General features: G+C 34.9%; 1 protein-coding gene across 18 annotated transcripts in view; it reads left to right on the forward strand.

Moving 5' to 3' along the window:
- Positions 1 to 23,558, forward strand: part of ROBO2 (roundabout guidance receptor 2) — a 597,843-nt gene that overhangs the window by 495,968 nt on the left and 78,317 nt on the right. For all 18 annotated transcript variants that reach the window (XM_053903196.1, XM_053903192.1, XM_053903191.1 and 15 more), the window contains 7 exons: positions 67 to 272; positions 4,615 to 4,696; positions 5,143 to 5,305; positions 6,938 to 7,104; positions 11,404 to 11,525; positions 19,390 to 19,621; positions 22,349 to 22,473. In XM_053903196.1, the coding sequence (XP_053759171.1) occupies positions 67 to 272; positions 4,615 to 4,696; positions 5,143 to 5,305; positions 6,938 to 7,104; positions 11,404 to 11,525; positions 19,390 to 19,621; positions 22,349 to 22,473 (1,097 nt within the window). The remainder of the gene's footprint in view (positions 1 to 66; positions 273 to 4,614; positions 4,697 to 5,142; positions 5,306 to 6,937; positions 7,105 to 11,403; positions 11,526 to 19,389; positions 19,622 to 22,348; positions 22,474 to 23,558) is intronic.

Genomic DNA, 23,558 nt, shown 5'->3' on the forward strand with positions numbered 1-23,558 from the left:
CACATCTAATCGTATAATATAACTTCTTAGAAGTTAAAATATCCTGAAAATATTCGTATCCTTTAGTTTTGACAGATAGACCTCCACCCATAATTCTACAAGGCCCGGCCAACCAAACACTAGCAGTAGATGGCACAGCGTTGCTGAAATGTAAAGCAACTGGTGACCCTCTTCCTGTAATTAGCTGGTTAAAGGAGGGATTTACTTTTCTGGGTAGAGATCCAAGAGCAACTATACAAGAACAAGGAACATTGCAGATTAAGAATTTACGGGTAAGTAATGTTTGACTTGTATTTGGATCTTCATTTCCGCATAAGCATCACCCTAGGGAAAAATTGCTTTGTGAACTTAAAATCTCACAGACTAGTACAGTTGCTCTACCTTTTGTGGTAGGCCATGTTATATCTTATTTTACAAATGATGAATTGAAATTAGAAGGAAAGTCCTTATGTTGGTGATAAGTTCATAACAGACCTAGAAACTATTTATCCTTTCATCCCAGCTCACACTTACCCAAATGATAAAGCTAAAAATCATAAACACATGAAGTTAATGATAGTAATAGGATATTTATAATTGGAAAGTGTCAAATGCTTCTGATTTACTCTCTTGAGTAAAGGAAGCTTTCAAGGAATTGTGGATAAGTTGGCTTGGCCAAACTATTATGTGGAAAAAACTACAGGTAAGATTGAGTACATAAAAGGCAGCTTTGGCTAGTGGGTGGAAAATCTTACATTTTTGGTTAAGTTGCTCTGGAGTATAGATTTAAACCTGTGGGCAAGGACAAGTCATTGTTGTTCTTTTAACAGAAGATGATGTGCTAGAGAATGACCATTCCTGCCAACTTAACATATTAAACGTACTTCAAAAGCAACTCAAATGCCTATTTCTGAATATCGTATTAGCTGTCTACTGCTATTTAACAATATTAGCAAACATTTAAAGGCTTAAAGGAACATAGAGTTACTCTCATAGTTTCTGTGGGGTTAGGAGTCTGGGCATGACTTAACCGGGTCTTCTACTTCCAGGTGTCACAAAGTTACAATCGGGTATCAGGGTTGTGGTCTCATCTGAAGATTGACTGGGGATAGGGTTGACTCTGAGCAACATGATTGTTGACAGCATTTAGTTTCTTATGGCTACCATACTGATTACCTCAGCTTCTTATTTGCTGTTTACTGAAGGCTGCCTTTAGTTCCTTGCCGTACTGATATTCCCATTATGACTACTTGCTTCCTGAAACTCAAGAAAGTACAGAGCCTTCTAGCAAGACAGGCATTATAATATTATATAACATAAGATGTGACATCTTATGCATCACAAATATGACATCCTATCACCCTTGCTGTATTCTTTTGTCCAGAAGCAAGTCAACAGTTCCCACACACATTCATGGTGAGGACTTGATTATACAAGATGTGAATACCAGTTGGATGTTATCATGGGGACCACCCACCTTCTACAAGTATATTCACTTCATTTAACAAAATGTAGACAGCCTCCCCTCCATGTGGCAATCACTACACTAAAATAGAAGAACATGCTAGAATAATCAAAAGATTGTGAATGAGAACCAGAAATAAGATATAATAGTGCATGAACAAAAATTAATTAAAAATTATTTGGTGAATGAACAATTAGTAGGATCTGGTATCTAAGTAGAACCAAGAGCGGTGCCTGGGTGGCTCAGTTGGTTAAGTGGCCAACCTTGGCTCAGGTCATGATCTCGCGGTCCGTGAGTTCAAGCCCTGTGCTCGGAGCCTGGAGCTTGCTTCTGTTTCTGTGTCTCCCTCGCTCTCTGCCCCTCCCCATTCGCGCTCTGTCTCTCTCTGCCTTTCAAAAATGAATAAATGTTAAACAAACAAAAAATGTTTAAGTAGAACCAAGATAAAAAAAAGTGGGAAAAACAATGCTGAATTTTAGCATTCAGAAACTAGGAGAAGAAGATAAAATATTTTTTGTAACATGTATTTTTAAACAATTACAACATGGATTATTATCTTAAAATACAGATACATTTACAATCACTTCTTAATTTGGTATTTATCAGTGTATCACACAGACATATACAAAAAAGGAAGAACTCTTTTTGCAGTATGTACATACACAAACACACAAACTTTTGTTAATTTGTGTATTTGTTAATAACATTAATATATAGTTTTTTTTCATTTTAAGACATAAGCATTAATTATCGCTTTAACTAGAAAAATACTGTCAAATTAACTTAAAAGAAAAGTAAATTAGTACAGATTTTAGCCTTTTTATTGATAGTAAATTAATTGTTAACCTTCTTTGAACAAATGGGAGTTATTAAAAAATTAATGCCAACTCTCCTTGAGTAAACACTTTAACCTCTCTCTTTGGGCTAAAGTCAGTCTTGGGCCATGGAGGTTAATGCATTTTCACTGTACTGCTGAATTAAAGGGTGTGCTTGAATAGTCAAGATCCCCAGTAGTGTTTGAAAGAAGCAATTAAAGGTAGGTGCTTGATGATGTCAAACAAACTTCGAGCCCTGTGACAGGCTTCTGAGCAGTCTCTCTGGGATGCAAACTCCTGGAGGCTTGTCGACAGCCAACCACACGAGGAGAAAAGCAGGTGATAGAGTGTGCCAGCACATTAATTTTTTTAAAGCACTTGGTTAAAGATAAAGAGAGAAGGATAGAAGAGATATGAAGTACCTGAAAAGAAAATATTTAAAGTTAAAGGAATAAAAATGAATGTAGTGGCGATGATGGTAATGCAGGAGTGAGTTTTTAGCAATGATATTTCAGCTTCAGATATTGCTTTTGATAAACTCCAGTATGAAAATGTTGTTCTTTTTCTGTGAAATGACTGTCTTTAAAGGGAGCTAAAAATGTGCTTTACAGTACTTCATTCGTATAGTCAAGAGAGGGTTTCTGTAGGTCATATTCCTTTGTGTCTCACCGTTTCTTTCTTTCTTTCTTTCTTTCTTTCTTTCTTTCTTTCTTTCTTTCTTTCTTTTCCTTTCTTTCTTCTTTCTGGTACTTAATGCAAGGGGGGAAAAATAACGTGATGAACACTGTATTCTCATAGTCCAGCTAATTGGTAACTGAATCTGTGTCTTTCGAGAAGTAGAATATTCCCATACTCATTAAAACCTACCTACCACAGCTAATGTCAGACCGTGTCTCTACACAATGACAAGGAGATGTAGTTAAGAAGCATTACCTACATACACTTATTTTAGCATTTGCACATAATAACAAGTGCTACATTTTAGTTCAACGGCTATAATAAAATGCAAATTCTTTACTCTTTCACAGACCATATTCAAATGAACATCACATTAAAATCCAACCTTGGCTCATTATATTTAGTTTGTGAGTGATGCTTCTTAAATGGAGAGATTTCTAATGACTATAATGCATGCACAGCCACATTTGAAAGAATGGCTCTTTCTACAGTGGCTATCCCCCATCATCCTGCTGTATAATAGAAGACAATTGTATGAAGATAACATGGCAAAGAATGATGTGCCGTTCGAATGATGAGCACTTTGAAACTCAAGTTACAATACATAATGACATTTAAAATCAATTAAAACAGTGGCACAGCAGTAACATCCATGCACTAATAATTTACCTGAGATTTAGTTGTGGAAGGTTGAGTCACCAATACACTTACATTTTGAACCCAGCAGGTATATTCCATGAACTCTCAGATTTCATCAACAATTAGACTCATCCTTATCACAGAATTTTAATCTTATGTCAGACGACCTGCCTCATTCAGTTTGGTGATCAAACTGATTGTATTATCAACTACTTTAAAAATCTTTTGCCACTCTTCAAATGAATAACAAAAACAGTTTAAGTGACCGATGAAATGACAATTTTTAAGTACGCTTCAAAGAGTTATGAATGAGTTATTTGCATGGTCCCTTTCAGCTCTAAAGTGCAATGATTCCATAGACATGGTTTGTTTGGTTTTTAATGATACAACTTTATTTCATTCTCTGTCACACTACTACAACTTAAATATAAGTGAATACTAATTTATTTATGGGGAGAGATTTAGTTGCTTAGGTTTTGTGTGTGTGTGTGTGTGTGTGTGTGTGTGTGTGTGTTTTCCTTCTTCACTTTCTCCATGTCTTAAAAAAAAGAAGACCAGCCCCGTGTTATTTCAGTGCTTATTTACTCCTGAGTACATTTTCTCCATTGAAACATAATGTATTGGAGATAGAGAGGACAGCTTTGCATTTCTCATCTCTGAATATTTATAAGATTCTGAAAAGTTCTGTCCTGAGTTGCCTGCATGTAACTCTCACACAGCGAAGCCGCATTATAAATTGGAGTTATACAAAGATAAGGGCATTACCACAGAGACAAGAGGGTCAAAGAGAGTTTACCAGACAAATAACATTTAATTGTAGAAGTATAATAAAAAATCATTGAATTCCTTTTATGAATAAAATAATATATTATATGAGTTTATTTTAATATTTTATGTGTACCTGTGATTCATTCTAATGAATAATTTTGACAGCTAAATGACATACCACATTTTAAGAAATTAAATGTTACCTTGTTGAGATTGACGAAATACAAATTAATTGAAAGAGTTGAATTCTCTCCCTCCCTTGCACACTAGATTTCTGATACTGGTACTTATACTTGTGTGGCTACAAGTTCAAGTGGGGAGACTTCCTGGAGTGCTGTGCTGGATGTGACTGGTGAGTCCTTGGGAATTACCTTAACAGAAGAAAACTCGAGTCCATTTTAGTGATTAGCTCATTACCAAATAACAGTTGAAGATTCAGATTCAGATTTTAAATTCATTGAATGTAAAAACTAAGTCGTATGCCACTTTTCAATTCCTCCACAAAACATTGCATATATGCAATCTGATATAGTTAAGGGGAGAGATTTTCTTGCTTTTTGTCCTTGATAAGTGTATTTATTATCTCTCTCTGAAGAATAAGCAATTCTACAGCTTATGTGAAAGTAAGCATTTGGTAACATGTAGGAAAAGCAAGTATTCATTTATATACTTTTGATTCATGAAAATGAACTGCTCATTGTCTAGGTCAATTTCTTTAACAGACTGTTTTTCCTGTTTTTAAGTATTATGTCAGTATATGCAATCAGGAATGAAGCATTTTCTGTTTGTCCTCTATAGACTCTGGAGCAACAATCAGTAAAAATTATGATTTAAGTGACCTGCCAGGGCCACCATCCAAACCACAGGTCACTGATGTTACTAAGAACAGTGTCACCTTGTCCTGGCAACCAGGTACCCCTGGAGCCTTTCCAGCAAGTGCATATATCATTGAGGCTTTCAGGTATGGGACACTTCCTTTTCTTTTCTCCATGGGTTTTTGCTTTAGCTCCTATATCCTAAAATCTCATGTGAGCTATCCTGCTGTTTTATCTTAAGAACATGTTTAACAGTGCATTTTCAGTACTTATCTTTTATATCTGATTTTATTCAAGGATATACTCTAGTTTTTTGTTGTTGTTGTTATTCTTTCATTTATAAGTTGATTATAGGATTAAATTATGCATTACCCATGCCTAAGCCTATGGGGATCTAGCTCATGACATAATCATATAGATCCCTTCTTTACCCTGACCATTGTAAAGATTTAAGATGAGATTATTGTCATTAGAACTAGGCAGAAAGTAATTCAATTGGGCACAGACATTTTTAAGTTCTGCAATATTTATTGAGGCATGAAACCCTGGAAACTTGCTTCCTAATAATTAAAGCAGAGCTTAAAGTCATTCCATTGTTTTTATGCTCTATATTTTAATACATTAATTGGATATGCCTTTAAAATGAAAAACTACAGCTACAGAATTGATTCCATGTACTTCTGGTTGCTAAAACAAAGATATGCCCAATTGCTATTTGAAAAAAAAAATTTCATCAACGTAAGGATATAGACTATAAATTAGCAAATGTCATGATACAATCACCATGAAAATTTAATAAAATATTTATACAAATGAGAAAATGAAGTTTGCATTGTTTCAATGTGCTTTGATTTGCCTTTATAAAGATAGTGATAGCCACTGTCATTTTCAAGCATTAGGACAAATCATTACTTTCATTTTAGGCTTCCCTAATCTATTTAAGGTAATGATCAATAAATATGTCATGTCCAACTTTCAAAATACTATTTTTCTATAATTTTCATGCTTTAATATATAAGAACTGCTGAAAAGTAAATGGTCGGCCCTGAAAAAATCACAATTTTCTTCTCGTTATGAACAAAAACAGCATTTGTCTCTAGACAAAATTTTCTAAATGGGCATCCCATCTGTAAGTGGCTGCTAAGGGGTTTCCACACATATTTTCAGAGGTATTTCACCATTTGAAGATGAGAAATCACAGTACTATGTAATGTACAATTTTATTAAAAATGTGACCAAGGGAAAATATTCCTTACGTGCTTCCTTTCTTCTTTTACAGATATGTAGTTTTAGAAGGCTCTATTATAATATTGCATGTGGAATTGATGCAAAAGAAAACACACCTTGTAACAGGAAAATGTATTGGCATAATTTACTCTGTAGTCCATTTATTCTTTCTACAGGTTAATTCTTTTCAAGGTATATATATATATACATTTACGAGGACCATATTTATTGTATAAACTTGATGTTGTGATCTTGGCCTCTGTTCCTTTTACAGGTATTCATTTAGTGGGCTGCTGTGCATTAGCAAAGTGCTGTCACATCTCCTGGGCTGAGTTTAATTTTGTTGTGCATGGCACTTCCGTTAGGTGGGCTCGGCTTTGTTGTTGAATAAACAGAAATCATCCAAATGTTTCATTTATTGGGCTTAACACTTCAAGTGTTGTGCGTGTGTGTGTTTAATTTTCAGCCATTAACTTTTGTCATTGATGCCCAACTCCATTTCCGATACCTTTAAGACAGTTCTTTAAATGGAAGTCCTGTTCATGTTTCAGCCAATCCGTGAGCAATAGCTGGCAGACAGTGGCAAACCATGTGAAGACCACCCTCTTTACAGTGAGAGGCCTGCGGCCCAACACGATCTATTTATTCATGGTCAGAGCAATCAACCCCCAAGGTCTGAGCGACCCGAGCCCGATGTCAGATCCTGTGCGCACACAAGGTAATTTCAATAGCTGTAAACATGACTGGTTCTGGAAGGAGGCATTAAGCAGATCTTTGAGAACAAAGGGATTGTGTGAGGAAAGATACATGTGTCTGATCACTTATTACAATGATTCATTAGACCTGATCCAGGGAAAGGAACTTGCTGTTCACCTTGGTGACTGTGTCCTCTTCTGGGAATTGTCAGGGTCTGTTTAGTAAAAGATAAACAAAATAATTGGGTCCATATACATAGTAAGAGTAAATCACCTAAGTTAGGGCTTTACCATATTTCAAAGGGAGGAAACATGTGCCGCTTTTGAAACTAATTTTGCAATAGCAAAAACTGATCTTTAATGGATACAATGCCCAGATAGGGATATCATCATTACTCGTAGTGTTCAAGAATTCTGTTTTTAGTGCAGAGAGTCTCCAGGTGTAGTTCCTACAGAAGCAGTATCTGCATCACGTAGGACCATGTTAGAAAGGCAGACTCTTGATCCGCAGTTCAGAAGCTCTGGGGGTGCAGCCCTGCAGTCTGTGGTAAGATGCTCTCCAGGTGATGTTTGGTCAAGTTTGACAAGCATCCCTGTAGTGTCTTTTATCAGATGGTTAAAGGAGCAATTTGTTTCAGAAAGGAGTAAATCAAGTTTTCTTTGTGAGGTATGTGATTCCTTTGGCTAATAAAAAAAATATTTAAAGAACAAAACAAACAAGCAAAGGAAAGAAAAAAGAGAGAGGGAGGCCAACCAAGAAGCAGACTCAACTATAGAGAATAACTTGATGGTTACCGAAGGGAAGCTAGGAGGGGGGATGGGTAAAAGAGCTGATGGGGATATAGGAATACACCTGCTGTGATGAGCACCAGGTGTTGTATAGGAAGTGTTGAATCACTATACTGTACACCAGAAACTAATATACATTGTATGTTAACTAATTGGAATTTAAATAAAAACTCAAAAAAAACCACCCAGCATATTATAATCTCAAAACTGAAGTTTTTCTTCTAATCTTTATTAGCCTGTCTCTTCAAATTAAGATGTCATGAAGTCTAGGGGTTAATACAGGATGTTGCATTACAATTTCCCTTCCTACTAGTAGTAGATGGAAATAATAAAGCAGACACTATGGCTTTATTATTTGTTACAACCTGCTTCCCACAGGGTTCTTGAGAAAGGGTTAATTATTTCTTATTTGTAAAAGGCTTTGAACAGGATATAATTCAAAGTAGTATTTTTATGCAATGAAAAGCACCATACAGCCATAAAAATATTATTATAATTACAATGTAGTTCAGTGATAGTAACTAGCGTGCTATTATAACAGAGAAGGGCGCCAAGGAATCAAGTGAAATAAAGTCACCACGTGATTTTGTAACGTTGCTGACATGATGACAGTCAAGGGAGGAGGGAATGCCACTTTGCTATTGTTCTCTAAGCAGTAATGTGATTAATTTTCCATGATGATAAAGGGCCTGTAGGTAAAGAACCTGTCTCTAGAGAAAGAAAAAGTACAACAAGGAATTTGAAGATCTGAAACTGGTTATATTTTACCTTCCTTAGATCCAGTCTCCTTTAGTGTGTCTGGATTTAATGAGTAAATTAAATTATTGAACTTGATGACATATATGGTTTTCACTCAAGAAATTACAGTAACAAGGTCATTTTTACTAGTGTAGAGAGAAAGAGTCAGTTTTTGTGTGCAGTTGCAGTGAAAGGTGGAAGATAACAGGATGGGGGAGACTCTTGCTGTGATTATATCCGGCAGACCTTCTTGATCATTCCATAACTGCCAGACACTAAATCTTGACTCATAAAATAACTTCTTGGTGAAAAGGTCAAAAAAGATTAATGAAAAGTTGTTTGTGATCTGGCTTGTTCCAGTTGAGAGACTACATAGAGCAAAAGACTTATGTTCTCTTAACAGATATTTAATAGGAAAACTCATGTTTTGTGTCTGAATGGCAGGATCATTTTTTGACATCATACTTTTAACAGCTTTGCATTCAGCAAAGCACTTCTTTTCAAAGAATACTTTGCTGTGTGAACTCTTATTTTTAAAATATTAAAGATATTAACATCATTTTTAAAGATATTAAAGATATTTTTAAATATACTTTAAGATACTAAGTACCATAGAACTTAGAAATCTTTTATTTTAGAAAGGCAGCAAATACTTGTCCTGTCAATATCACAGGAGACCATAGATGTGACAGCAAAGGTCAATATTATTCATATAATATTATTAATATGTTTTTTTTCCTAAATGAAGTAAAACTAGTTATGCTATTTATGTTAAGGATGAAAAACACTGGAACTGGGGAGAAAATCACCAAAGTGTAGTTCCCAAATATTAATGTCCTGGTTTTTTCACTCATTTTTTTTTATTACTTACATTTACATTTTCCAGATAATAGCAGCAAATATATATCCTGAGTCATGAGATAAGTTTGTGCTTTACTCAGATTGGTACAGAGGGTTGGAAAACAGCAGAAGAGTTCTAAGATATTTTAATCCTGTTTTAATTATAATCAAGTTTGTAAATTATTGATATAAATTCCAAATACTAATAAAGGCAACACTTTAATTATATACCAAATGCTAATGCCAAATTAATGCATTCTTCCAAGTCATGCTAAGATCCTTGAGAATTTTATTTTCTTTTTTGAATTTTTTTGAGTATAGTTGACACACAATGTTACATTAGTTTCAGGTGTACGACATAGTGAGCCATCATCTCTGTATTATGCTATGCTCACCACGAGAGTAGCTACCCATCTGTCACCATACAGCACTATCATAACATCATTGACTATGTTCCCTATTCTGTGGCTTAAAAATATATATTAATTTATTTTAAAATTTGAACATAATTAGCATTCAGTGTTATATTAGTTTTACGTATACAATATTATGATTCAATAATTCTATACATTACTCATCACTCATCAAAATATGTGTACTCATTCCCCTTCACCTATTTCATCCATATCCCCCTCCCATCTGGCAACCGCCAATTTGTTTTCTGGTGGTTATGTGCCCTATGCTATAGCTTTTATTCCATGACTTATTCGTTTAATAACTAAAGCCTGTACCTCCCACTCCCCGTCACCCATTTTGCCCATAACCCTCACCCTCTTCACTATTGATGTCCCAATTTAAGTTAGTGTACCCAATTTAAGTTATGACTGAAATATGCACTTAAAAATATTTTTGCAAGAGTGTTGTATTGTGGCCTGAGAAAATAGGAGAAAACAGGATTAAAAATGAATTATTTCAAATTAGACTCCTTCCTTGAAAGAGAGTTGGGAGAAAAAAAAATAAAAAAAAAAAAGAAAATAGTTGGAGAAAAAAGAATTCAACTTAATATTGCTGTGCACCAGTTAAAGTAGTTGATTTGAGTATGTGTGAAATTTAGTCTGTGATATCAATTTGATGAATTGAATGTCTGTAATTTATCTTAGTTTTTTTCTTAATGGTACATAGGATATAAACCATTGTATGGAACAATAGAGTAGTATTATATGAATGATGGATATAGGGCCAAACAATATATGGCTGAGAGTATATCATTCTAAATATTGCAATGATTTTTCCCTCTCCTCTCTCTTATCACTTCCAAAAAGCAGCTGAATTCCTTTTTTATTTGTCAGATATTGAAGTCCTGCTCAAAGTTTATTACTCTAGAACAGTTTATCAGTATTCTACTTTTTTCAGTCAAAATATTTTTGTGAATTTGGAGGGCGAGGGGCATTTTCCCTTCTTTCACTCACTTTGTTAACCATTTGTGACATAATTCACTTCTCAGTTTCCCCTGATTATGTTATTTCCATGCTTCCAGTCTGGAATAGGTCAAGGAGTAAGAACACACAGTCTTCCAATTGGGAAAAGGGATTAAACAAATTCCTAAACAGCAGTTTTCAGATATTGCTCCCTTAACTACTCAGGAAAGTCCTTCCATATGCCCGCATCTATAGAAAACTCATGTTCCTAAAGAAGTCTTATGGCATATACTTTATTCCTTAATAAGCAAATAATAGATCTTCCACAACAATGTATTTGAAGGGAGTAAGAGATTATGAACACTTTTATTAATATTGTTTTAGGAAAGATAAATATCATGTCTCAAATTATGTCCTAGCCCCTGGGTGGTATGTATATAAATGTGCTCTAATGTTGTTGTTGTTGTGTTGTTTGTCAATAAAGGTTTCAATTTTTTCCTCTGCAATTATTTATAATGACCTATAATATTGTCTTATACAATACAAATTGGTATTTTACGATGAATTTTTAACTATTGGGAATGGTTATTTCTGTAGATATCAGCCCACCAGCACAAGGAGTGGACCATAGACAAGTACAGAAAGAACTGGGAGATGTCATTGTCCGTCTCCATACTCCAGTTGTGTTGACTCCCACCACTGTTCAAGTCACGTGGACGGTAAGTTTCAAAGGCAGTATTAATGGCACTTTCTTTTATTCCTTTGAGAAAACAAATCCAACAAGGAAAATGAGAATCAACACACAAATAGTAATAGAAGCCCTCATCATTTAAATCAAGGTGGAATCAATGGCAAAAAAGAAAAATATTCAATAGAATGGAAGAGTAAGATAGTTTGCAATAGAACTATGGTGTGTTTCATCTTATTTTTTAAAAGCTTTACTGAGATATAATTAACCTATCAGAGTTAGGGTGTACAGCTCTGTTTTCACTCTATTTACAGAATTGTGCAATCATCCTCAAAATCTGACTTTAGGACATTTTATCATCCGAAAATAGAAAGAACTCTGTGTTCGTTGGGAGTGCCTCCTCCATTCCCCCTGCTGTAGCCCTTTGCAAGCACCGATCTACTCTCTGCCTCTGTAGATGTGCCTGTTCCTCTCATATGAATGAAATCAGGCAATGTGTAGTCTTTTGTGTCCTGCTTCTTTCACTCAGTGTCAGGTTTTCCAGGTTCAAACAGGTTGTAATATATGTATCAGTACTTTGTTCCTTTTTATTACTGGATAGCATTCCATCACACAGATGCATCACATACTCTGTTTATTCATAGCCTGATGCACCTTTCAGTTGTTTCCATTTGGGGCTACTATGAACGAGGGGGCCATAAACATTTGAGTACATGTTGACATATGTTTTCATTTCTCTCATGTGTTTTAATTTCTCTTGGTATCTACCTAGGAATTGCTGAGTAAAATGATAACTCTGTAACATTTGGATCAACTGCCAAAATGTTTTCACAAGTGGTTATACCATTTTGTTTTCACCAGCAATGCTTGAAAATTCGTTTCTTCCACAACCTCACCAATTTCTCTCACAGCTTCCTCAACACTTGTTATCTTCTATTTCATTATAACCATTCTAGTAGGTGTAAGTGGAATATCTTTGTGGTTTTCACTTGCATTTCTTTAATAACTAATGATGTTTTCCATCTTTTCATGTGCTTGAACATTTGTATATCTTCTTTACAGAAATGTCTGTTCAAATTCCTTGCTCATTTTTAAGTTGGGCTGTTTGTCCTTATTTTAGACTTGTGCTTGTTATATATTGGATACAAACCACTTATCAGATATATTATTTGTAAATGTTTTTTGTCAATAAATATCTTTTCTGTGGGTTGGTTTTGACTTTCTTAGTGGTGTCATTTGAAGCACAAAAATTTTTAATTTGACCGAGTTTCTTTCTGAATTTAAATAAATCATCTGTACATTCTTTTAGCCGAATCTCAAGTAGCAGCACCAAAACATGAATATGATTTTAATAATTGGACATATATAGTAAGAAAGTAATGGATTTTAAGAAGCAAGTTGATATGTTAGTATAAGTTAGGAATATTCAATTCCATCATTGTTAAATGTCAACCTACCCACTGTTATATAAAATGCAAAATGTTTTGATCACTTGGTAGCCACTAGAGTAAAAACAACAAATAGTGTAAAAATAGCCACATTAGTCATATTAGAGAATACTAACATTTGTGTATATGTGTTTGTATCTACGTATGTGTCTGTGTTTTGAGAAGAGCCAGATAATGTTCTTCCCTGTGCATAACATAGTTAGTGCCAACGTCTTATTTATATCTAAGATTTCTCTATTATAACCTCTAAAAATCCATAATATATCAGGATGTTAGAAGACCACAACTTCTTTAAGCCCTCTATGTCTGTGATAGATCTTGTGTATTGTATAAGTAATGGACATTTGAGGTACAGATACTTACAAAATTTTTACTTTAATTTTAATATTAACTGGGAGACTATAATTTTGTCACTATTATTGCTCTTTTGTTGTAGTAAAAGAATGACTAAGTAAGAAGAAATTGGATTTTCACCATCCTCTTTTAAAGTCCATGTTTCTTTAGGGAAATAACCGTTTATCAACTCCATCAAAAAGGGAGCTGAGAAAGGAAAACTGGCTATTTTTCATCAGTTCTTAATTATATTTGAAGTATAAAATAACATTAAAGAGAATTATTCCAGTGTCCCCTCAGTAATAAATCCATTGAACAAATCCAACTCAACAAACATTTTTTGTGGGCCAATTTTATACTAGATCTGGTGGAGAACTATCAAAAAAACATAAATCTACTTGAGAAAAACATGGAAATGCTTAATGACAATAGACAGGGATAAGAGCCATAACAGGCATATATGTACCCTATAGAGAGGTTTCAATCAAAGAAGAAGTGATTAACTCTATCTTCAGGCACCAGAAAAAGCATCACCACTTATTTTCAACTATATGGGGAAATATGAAGGCATTATCATATTAGAACAGGAAAACCCAAAATAACATTTAAGGCTGGTTAGTGTACTTCTACAACTTTATAAAAGGAAGCCAATGTATTCGGGTTGGACAATATTCCCAATATCCCACACCTGTAAAAATAGGATTAGAATTTATTTACTTTAAATATACTTTTGTGTATGTGTTTTTTTTTTACTTTAAAGATAAACTGTAGACAAATATATATTCAGAAGGCCTACCTTTTAATGGTGGAATTGATTTGGCATTAGGTCCTAGATGGGGACATTTTGTTACTTCTTAAGCCAGATCACATGATCAAAATTTTGGCCTATGAGTACAAAAGTGGATAACACTTCAACGACAATAAAACTAAGTGTATAATAATTATTTAAGACTACATTGTTTCTGATTCCATTTTTAACATTATTTTGCATAGACTTATCCTGTTTTCTGTGTATAATGATTTCTGTTCTTCTACTCCCATGGAAGGAACGTAATGACCTCATCATTTTTCCAGTGGCACAGGAGGGGTAGTATCTGACATGCCTCTTCCATCTCTCTGTAACTTTGGCCAAATATAAAACTAAAATGCCAAGCAAATAGTTGTATTTTTAAAGCAGATTTTTCTTCAGTCTCAATTGAAAAAGTCTCAGCTCTGTGGGGAGTTTTGAAAGGACTTCTTTTAAGCTGCTTCTAAATGTGGAAATTATTTGAGTAAGAATCAAAGTCATTATGTTTATGAAGTTAATCACTTTAAAAGTCACTGAGTTTAAAAGAATAAATCAAATTAGATGAAAATTGCAGGTCTGTAGTCTGGAGTTCTTCCAGGAGAGGAACCTTGTCATATTCATCTCTGTGTCCCACGAAGCTTGTCATTATTAGTTTGCATATCTTTCTCTCTCATGAGTTTGGCTTCTGTGAGTCTGGAGTCCATGTTTTTCATTTTTGTGTTTTCATGGCAGAGCATCTATTACAGAATGCCCTTTCAATTACTGTCTGTTGAATGATCAGATCAGTTGTTTTAATACATTTTTATTTTTGTTTTAAAAAAGAAAGTGTTCAGTTATATCACAGGGTATTGTTCCCCACGAATCAGTAGTTACACATGAGGTAAGTGTGTATCTGAGAGGTAACTTTAGTGAACTAAAGTCAGACTGGGGGAGGGGTCAGTTGCTAAAGAAATTATAGCCAAATGTTTTACTTCCATGTCATATTTTCAACTGCTGAATGTATATGTTCTTTAAATTATTACACTGTGTGGATCCTGAGAAACTTAACAGAAGACCATGGGGGAGGGGAAGGGGAAAAAACTTAGAGAGGGAGAGAGCCAAACCATAAGAGACTCTTAAAAACTGAGAATGAACTGAGGGTTGATGGGGGGTGGGAGGGGGGGGGGGCTGGGTGATGGGCATTGAGGAAGGCACCTGTTGGGATGAGCACTGGGTGTTGTATGGAAACCAATTTGACAATAAATTTCATGTTAAAAAATAAATAAATAAAAATAAATAAATAAATTATTACACTGTTAGTATCTGAATTACAGATGTGATATTAGAGAAAAGAAATATATCCCCCAACCCATGTATTTAGATTTGGAGGCCAGCTGACGTGGTTTACCAAGACTAATCTTGAAGTAACAGTAGTTAGTAATGGGTGCTTTCTAAAGATGACTGCTCTTATAATGAGGGTAGGCAAAAATCGTAAGAAAATGAATGTTTCACAAAGAAAATAGCAATAAATCTCTTATTTAATAAACAGTTATTCATGTGTGTGTGTGTGTGTGTGTGTGTGTGTCTGTCTGTCTGTCTGTCTGTCTTGTTTTTGTTCAAAGACAAAAAGAACCACAGATCCTTTGCCCTTTAAACATCACAGCTACTGAAATTGAAAGTGTGCATTGGCAAACTAGAATTTCAGATCTCAGCTTAATCCAGATCAGCCACTTAGCAGACTTAGCTCACGAAAGAAAATTCACTTTGAATTTTCAATTGAGGTGGATTTTTTTTAAATTGAAAAGATGGTGGTAAGCATCTCACTTAAACATTTATGGGCATGCTGATTTGAGGGTCACATGGACCTTTATTTTGTCTTTACCATATCCCTAACTTAACAAGGGTGCTCTGTCATTGTGCATCCCTACAACTTACAAAATTCTTTAACTTATAATAGCCATTTAATTGTATCTGGACCCATGTAATATGAATATTATTTGAGCAAATTAAGAAAACTGAGGCTCAACTGGGTGTTGTATGTAAATGATGAATCACGGGAATCTACTCCCAAAGCCAAGAGCACACTATATGCACTGTATGTTAGCTACCTTGACAATAAGTTATATAAAAAATAAATAAATAAATAAAACAATAATCATCTCTAAAAAAAAAAAAAAGAAAAGAAAACTGAGGCTTAGAAAATTTAAAAGGCTGAACTGTAGCTCATGTGGGACCTTATGATTGGAAGATGGAAACTTGCTTCATCCTTTGACTTTTTCCTGAAGACAACGCTTTTTTATTCCTATTTCAGAAAATACAAATTTTTAAAATTCTGTAAACCCATGGTTTTGTGGCCGGACTCTGATTATCATCAACTCTAAAGAAAATCCTCCTTCTTATAAACAGAATTTTAATAAAATCAGTGACAAGCACATGGTTTAACTTGAAAATGACCACCTGTCAAAATGTGCTCTAAAAGTCAGTGGTACAGAACACATATCCAATACAAATCCCACCTAGTTTTTTAAAGGTAATGTTTGGCATTTTCATTTCTGCTTCCACCTGTAACAACAAATTTTCTTCTGAAAAGAATATTGCAACTGCACAAAACCAAGTTAAACTATTCAGTTATTAAGCAGGCCATGAGAATATACTGGTTAAACGCAACGTACACTGAAGTGAGCAAGGCGATGCTGTGTAGTAAACATTAGCTTCATAAAGTCCCTAAAACACTTAATTAATGAAAACCAAACATGGATAAAACCAATTTACCCTGATTTACACACTCTCTTCATCTGGAAACAGCTGCTTAATGTTCTTCCTAAAAACACAGCTTGCTTCTTTCAGTATTAACAAGCTATTATTGTGAGTTATGTCTTTCTTTCAGTATATAAATTCACTTAAAGCGAATGCAGAGAAGTTTATAAAATGCCAGCTTAATGTTGTTTTAACATATGCTGCAAGGAATTTTTGAACATTGACAGTTTTGATTAAAGACATCTCTCTTTGGCTCTCATCAATTTAACTTTTGCTTTTGAGTTGCCTTGTTTGTAGTGTCAGAACAACTTCTGCGCTTCAAAAATTATGCCTGTTGGTACAAACACCAAGCATGGATAAAGATTCAAAGATCATGAGCTTTGGCATCAGAGCCGGGATAACTTTTCTTGACATAATCTCATATGAGTATAGCACTAATTCCAGAAAGTCTTTGAGGGTTAGATGGAGGTGGATGAAGGAAGGTGTTAAGACTTAGATAGACATAGAAACACATATGTTCAGCCCACCGGCTTCATGGATTCTCTAGCTTGGATGTTCTAAATATAGAAAAATGCCCCTTTGTTCCATATTTTGATTGAGGTTCTGTGTTTTAAAATTTTCTGCTTTCACTTAAACATAATTGTTAAATGCAGCAACTAAAAAATAAATGTTAGAAGTTAATACATAAGGGAATACCTTTTATTCATGTGTTAATAGTTGGATGAAGAAGTTTTTAAAAAGTTGAAATAACCATTTTCCTCCTCATCTTCTCTATTTCTTCTCTCTCAATTTTTCCTGAAATGAGGCCCTTCCATCTCTTCTCCATTAAGTTTCATACTTTATTTGACAGTGAAATATGTCAAGTTAAAGGCTTCTTAGAATATGGCTATTAAACTATAATCTATGGAAAATTAATTGAAGAAGGTGCTATGATAGTTATTTTTAAATCAAGCAATTCTTACAAAAAATGCCATTAAAAAATATTTAAAAGCTAAAAATCCTCTTCTCCCTGAAAATGAAATAATGGTGAAACTCCAATAGAGATTGTTTAATAAATGTATAAGGAGAACATATTTTTTTTGTAGGTTCCATTTTTTTATGTATTCAGTGTTCATGTAATTATTATGAGTGAACAATAGAGCTTCTTCAAATTTTTATTTGGTATGAGTTTTCAGAGTCAAAATTTCAGATTTTCATTCAAAACAGCTGCTTATTCTCTGTACTTTTAAGTGAATGAAAGGATCAAGAAAGTTATCAAATTGTGCCAATAGTGGGCCTATTCAAGGAGCTAGAAACTGGTAAATTAATTAAAGTCTTTCATTTAATAATTTGCTAGTGGGTAGGAGTTTTTCATATGCCTTTTTAAAGTTTGTTTATTTATTTTGAGAGAGAGGGAAAGGGAATGAAAACAGAAGAGGGGCAGAGAGAAAGAGAGGGGATCAATCAAGATTCCACACTTGTCAGCACAGAGCTCTATGCAGGGCTCGATCCCACAAACTGTGAGATCGTGACCTGAGCCTAAATTGAGAGTCAGTCACTCAACTGACTGAGCCACTCAGATGCCCCTTCATGTTCCTTTAAAACAGATGCTCTAGCTTCACAATTCCCAGTCTTCTCATATACTTCCTCCAGCCATAGGAATGTTTGTTTGCTTGTTGTTTTAGAGAGAAAGAGAGAGAGCATGTGCATGAACAGGCAGAGGGAGAGAGGAGAGAGAGAGAGAGAGAGAGAGAGAGAGAGAGAGAGAGAGAGAGAGAGAGAATCTTAGGCAGGCACCACACTTAGCATGGAGTCTGATGCAGCGCTCGAACCCACGCCCCTGGAGTCATATCCTGACCTCAAATGAAGAGTTGGATGCTAAACCTACTGAGCCACCCAGGCAGCCCACCATAGAAATTTTATACATGCTGTTTCTACACTTCTTCCTCAGGAATAATTGATCCTACTTTCCTTGCAGATCCCAGCACTTGCTCTTTTTCAGGGAAATGCTTTCTCCCCTTCCTGATTCTGTCAACTTCTTCTCTACTCCAGGTTTTCCTAGCTCCTTGTCCATCTCATTCACAGCATTTTTTTATGTGTATTAGTTATAAATGTAGTTTGACCAGTAACTTGATTAGTAGGAGTTCAAGAAAGGTTTTGAGTGAGTAAAGACGTTAGTGAATGGACAAAAGATAAGAATGGAAATTCCTGAGAAGCAGCACATTACATATCCAAATCATAAAAATGGGAACTGTTGAATATAGGAAGAGAATGGACAGATGAGAAATGAAGCTAGACAAATCAGCAGGTCTGGGCTTTATCAGACCTTTGTGCTACTTTAAGGAATTTGAATTAACTAAGCAGATATCTTAGATACTATGGAGTAGTTTAAACAGGAGAGAGAGTTGTTCTACTCTTCATTTTGGGAACAATAACTTGAGGGCCATGTGAATTCAGAACTGGAATTGGATACAAGAAGAAGGAAGATAAATTACCAAGCAGTGGTGTCACCCAGATGAGAGTTGAAGACTGAAATAGGTACAAGAGAAATGAGGATGGGTTCATTGTCATATCTAAAATGTTTCCATTTGGTTTTATGCTGTGTTTTTCAGGTTGATCGCCAGCCCCAGTTTATTCAAGGCTATCGAGTGATGTATCGTCAGACTTCAGGCCTGCAGGCTACATCAGCATGGCAGAATTTAGATGCCAAAGTCCCAACCGAGAGAAGCGCTGTCTTAGTCAACCTGAAAAAGGGGGTGACTTACGAAATTAAAGTTCGACCATATTTTAATGAGTTCCAAGGAATGGATAGTGAATCTAAAATAGTTCGTACTACTGAAGAAGGTCAGTTTTCAGATTTCTAACAAAAGGCAAACTTAAAACATAACGAAGCCAATTTCTGTTGAAGTTCTAATTTATCACCTACCTTAGAAGAATATCAAGAGAGGATATAAAAAGTGAATTCAGGAAGTGTCATTTTCTCCTTTTTCTGAGAATCCCATAGAATCTGAGAGATTTTTAAAAATGGCATTTAAGTAATGTGAATTTTTCTTCAGTAAACATTTACTCCAAAGTTTGTCAGTACAATGGAATTTGATTATGATATTGTCCCATATTATTTTTCTTAATATGGATTGAGCTCATTTGGCTTCATTAAGGGACAGACTACTGGAAACTCAAGAACACAGGCTATTCATTGTCTTTTTTTTTTCTGACGTACCAGAGCATTACATTGTTTTTGTCTGTTTGTTTGTTTGTATGTTCTGTTTTGTTTTGTTTTTTATAAGCCTCCTTCCCTGTGGGCTCTGCCAGTCTGACTCCTAATTTCTCATTCAGAAGGCCACTTGCATGTTTGCAATAGCATTCTTATTAGTGACTTTCCCTCCCCCTCCCCCATTTAGAAATTGTCTTGCACACAGATACTTTAAAGTCAATCTGTGATGGACGTGAAGTTAACGTGGTTTTGAATCATTTACCAGTGTCCCCTTCACTAAACGAGAGGCTTATAATATATGGTACTATCAAAGTACAAAAAGTCGGATGCCAAGTACAATAACCCCCTCCTTTTCTGCTTTTCTACTAATTTTATGTGCACAGCTCTGTAAAAAGCCATTGTTTATAAATCCATATGAGAACAACTTAAGAAAATGTATGTAGGTTGCTTATGCTAATGTAGATGTTCATGTTTGACAAAAGAGCTGTTAAGTTATACATACCTTCTAATCAGCATCCCAGTGAAAATGTTATGTTCACACTGGTTTACAATGTGATACACTGACATGGGCCGTAGTACTTATCTTAAAGATACCATTAATCTACTTGTACGATATGTAAAGAAAAAATTCCTAAAAATTAATAATATCTTCATCCACCGTTAAAATTTACTTTATATTGAAAATATGTAGTACTCCTGAGTGCCGTGGGCAAATTTGGTACAGAATGCTATAGTTGAAGCCTACTTCCTTCCACAAATGAATCTCACCGTAGTGAGACTTTTCCTCTCAACTAGACATTTGGCACCATTCGGTATGCGTTCATTTCCAATGCATGTGGCCTTCGGAAGGTAAAAAACAGGAACTCAGCTGGGGTGCATGTGGGAATGACAAGCAGTGATTTGGGCTCTTCCACATCTGTAGAAAGAAGCTGAGCCCTGGAATAACTGACCTGTCAGGAGAGCGGGAATGATGTTCTTCTCTCTAAGCAGGCAGCAAGGCAAATGAGAAAGCAGTTTTCAAAAGTGTTATTTTTCAATGCACCACAACACTGGTGAACACGTGGTTGGATTTATATCATTGTGCCCTATGTTGGAGCAATGTTATCGTATAGAGGAATAATAAAGAGTGGTATTGTGCTACCATGTCTGTGTATATCCAATATCTTGATGCAACTATGGTCATACCTCAGTGACAAATTTACTAAACGTGGGAGACTTTATCAATAGGCTTTTAAAATATCTTTTACCGTTCAATTGTACATATGTTCAAAGGATTAAACTCTAGAGTTATGAAAGCATTGATCCTTTTACACAGAAATCCTTTAATGCCACAAAATTCTTTGATTTTTGTTTCAACTGGTATTTCATTTTGTTTTTCCTACTCAGAGATTTACTGAAAATTGATAAAATTCCTGTAAATCAGTATTTTTCAGCTCTCAGATAGACTGGAGAGCAGATGCTGCAGTCTAAAATCAGAAATTTTTTTTCTCACTCATCTTTTCTCAGTATGATTATAATTAGTTATAGGAGAAACCATAAAGAATGAGAAGTATAGGAAATTAAAACCTATCCATTTCACATTTGACCCAACATGAACTGTTTTCATTTGTAACTTCGGAAAGTCTTGCCCATCTATATAAGTTTTAAATCTTACGTTATGAGACTATGTATATGTTAATTATTTTTCCCAATATGAAAAAAAGTATATTTTCTTATATTGGTGAAATTTATTGCTGTGTTTCTATTTTTATTTATTAAACACAAAATAAAACAAAACAAAAAGACTGTCATTAATGACACCACTCAGAGAAAACGTTTGATGACAACTTGAGGAATGCATCCTCTCAGAATACTTTTGAAAGGGGTGTTTTGTTTTGTTTTGTTTTGTTCCAGAAAGAGAGCCTATTGGAGTCAAAAGAACCAAAGTTCTATAGCCGGACATCCCTGGGTTCAAATTCTGCCTTGGTGTTCCATTGACTTAGACAGCTCTCTTCTTAGACAGTACTCTCTTCTTTCCTTTTCTGTAAAACTGAGATAAGAGTTGTTTTTACTTCTTGAGGTTAGTGTGATAATTAAATATGACACTTAGCTCAGCGCTGGGCATACAGAAAACACTCATTAGAATGTAAGTTGTTAAATTTATTATTGAGCACATATTAACACAGCTGTTGTATCTGCTTTAAATCTATCCATTATATTTAAAGGACATTAAAAAAAACTGTCACTGTTGAATAATGCATGCAAATTCAGAACTACTGGAAACCAGACCTCATGCTACTTATCCTCATGTTCTATAAGCGGTATTAATGCACATCAAGACTTACAGTTTGTGTTTATTCTAATTACTTCCTCTGCAGCCCCAAGTGCCCCTCCACAATCTGTCACTGTGCTGACAGTTGGAAGCCACAATAGCACAAGTATTAGTGTTTCCTGGGATCCTCCTCCTCCAGACCATCAGAATGGAATTATCCAAGAATACAAGGTAGGGCCTGAGTGAAGAAGAAAGGCTCACAGAGAAGCTTCTCAAACAAGTCTCAGTGTCACATGCGTGAGGCATGTCTCCAAAGGGTCTCTGATTGAGTCTGTGTGTAACGTAATTTTTGTATTGTTTTATGACAGGTAAAGAAACAAATGCATAAGGAGTTAGAAACGAACCCCAAGACACAGATACACAAACTCACTTGGACCAGTAAACCATAACAGTGGAGTGTTTGGTTTTTGGTCTTTGGTTTTTTTTAGTATGGCATGATTTCAGAACCTCAAAGATTTAGAGAGATTGGGTTCAAGAGTGGGTAGTGAAACTCTCCTTCCAGAAACTTCCTGTATCATTGTTATTAACTTTCTTTGTAATGGGCCTTAGCAGGGATATGTTTAAACTGTGGTCTCATAAAAAAGATGCTTCCAAGGTTTAGAAAGTTGGAGGCGGAGGCTCCTGATACATTTGTTGCTGTTTAGAAACAGTATACATCCATTGTCTTTTTGCCATCGTTTGATGTTTAAGAGACAAAAGAAGTCTAACTTTGAGAAATAAAATTTTGATTAGCTGTGATGTGATTAGAACACATACAACAGTAAAACACCTCATTAAACCTTATAAAAATTCAAAACTATGATTTTTGCTATTAATAGTTATTTATGGAATTTTGAAAATTAACATGCTAGATAGATCTATTAGAATAGAAAACTAGACACCCCACCTCACCCCAAAAGTTTATAGCTGTTATGTAAAATGAAGCTGAATAATTACACTGAAATCATTGCAGATTGAATTCTGTTATTTCTAATAAAAAATAATAAATTCAAAATAGAATTTTCCTAAGTTACAGGTTAACTTACTGGAACAAGCAATGTACAGAAGCACTTACTCTAAAATTATTCCCATCACTTTATAAAGAAACATGTGTATGAAATATAAGTTTTACAATAGCATAATTATAATTATAAATATATATATGACGTTTTACAAGGATTAGAGCACATCGTTTTAAGAGCAAAGTATGATCTATTCTTGTGCGTGCGTGCGTGCATGTGCGCGTGTGTGTTTGTGTGTGTGTGTGTGTTTTAACG

The sequence above is a fragment of the Panthera pardus genome, unplaced genomic scaffold (assembly GCF_024362965.1).
Source record: "Panthera pardus isolate Hobbes unplaced genomic scaffold, ASM2436296v1 HiC_scaffold_16, whole genome shotgun sequence".
In the NCBI taxonomy this organism is placed as follows: domain Eukaryota; kingdom Metazoa; phylum Chordata; class Mammalia; order Carnivora; family Felidae; genus Panthera; species Panthera pardus.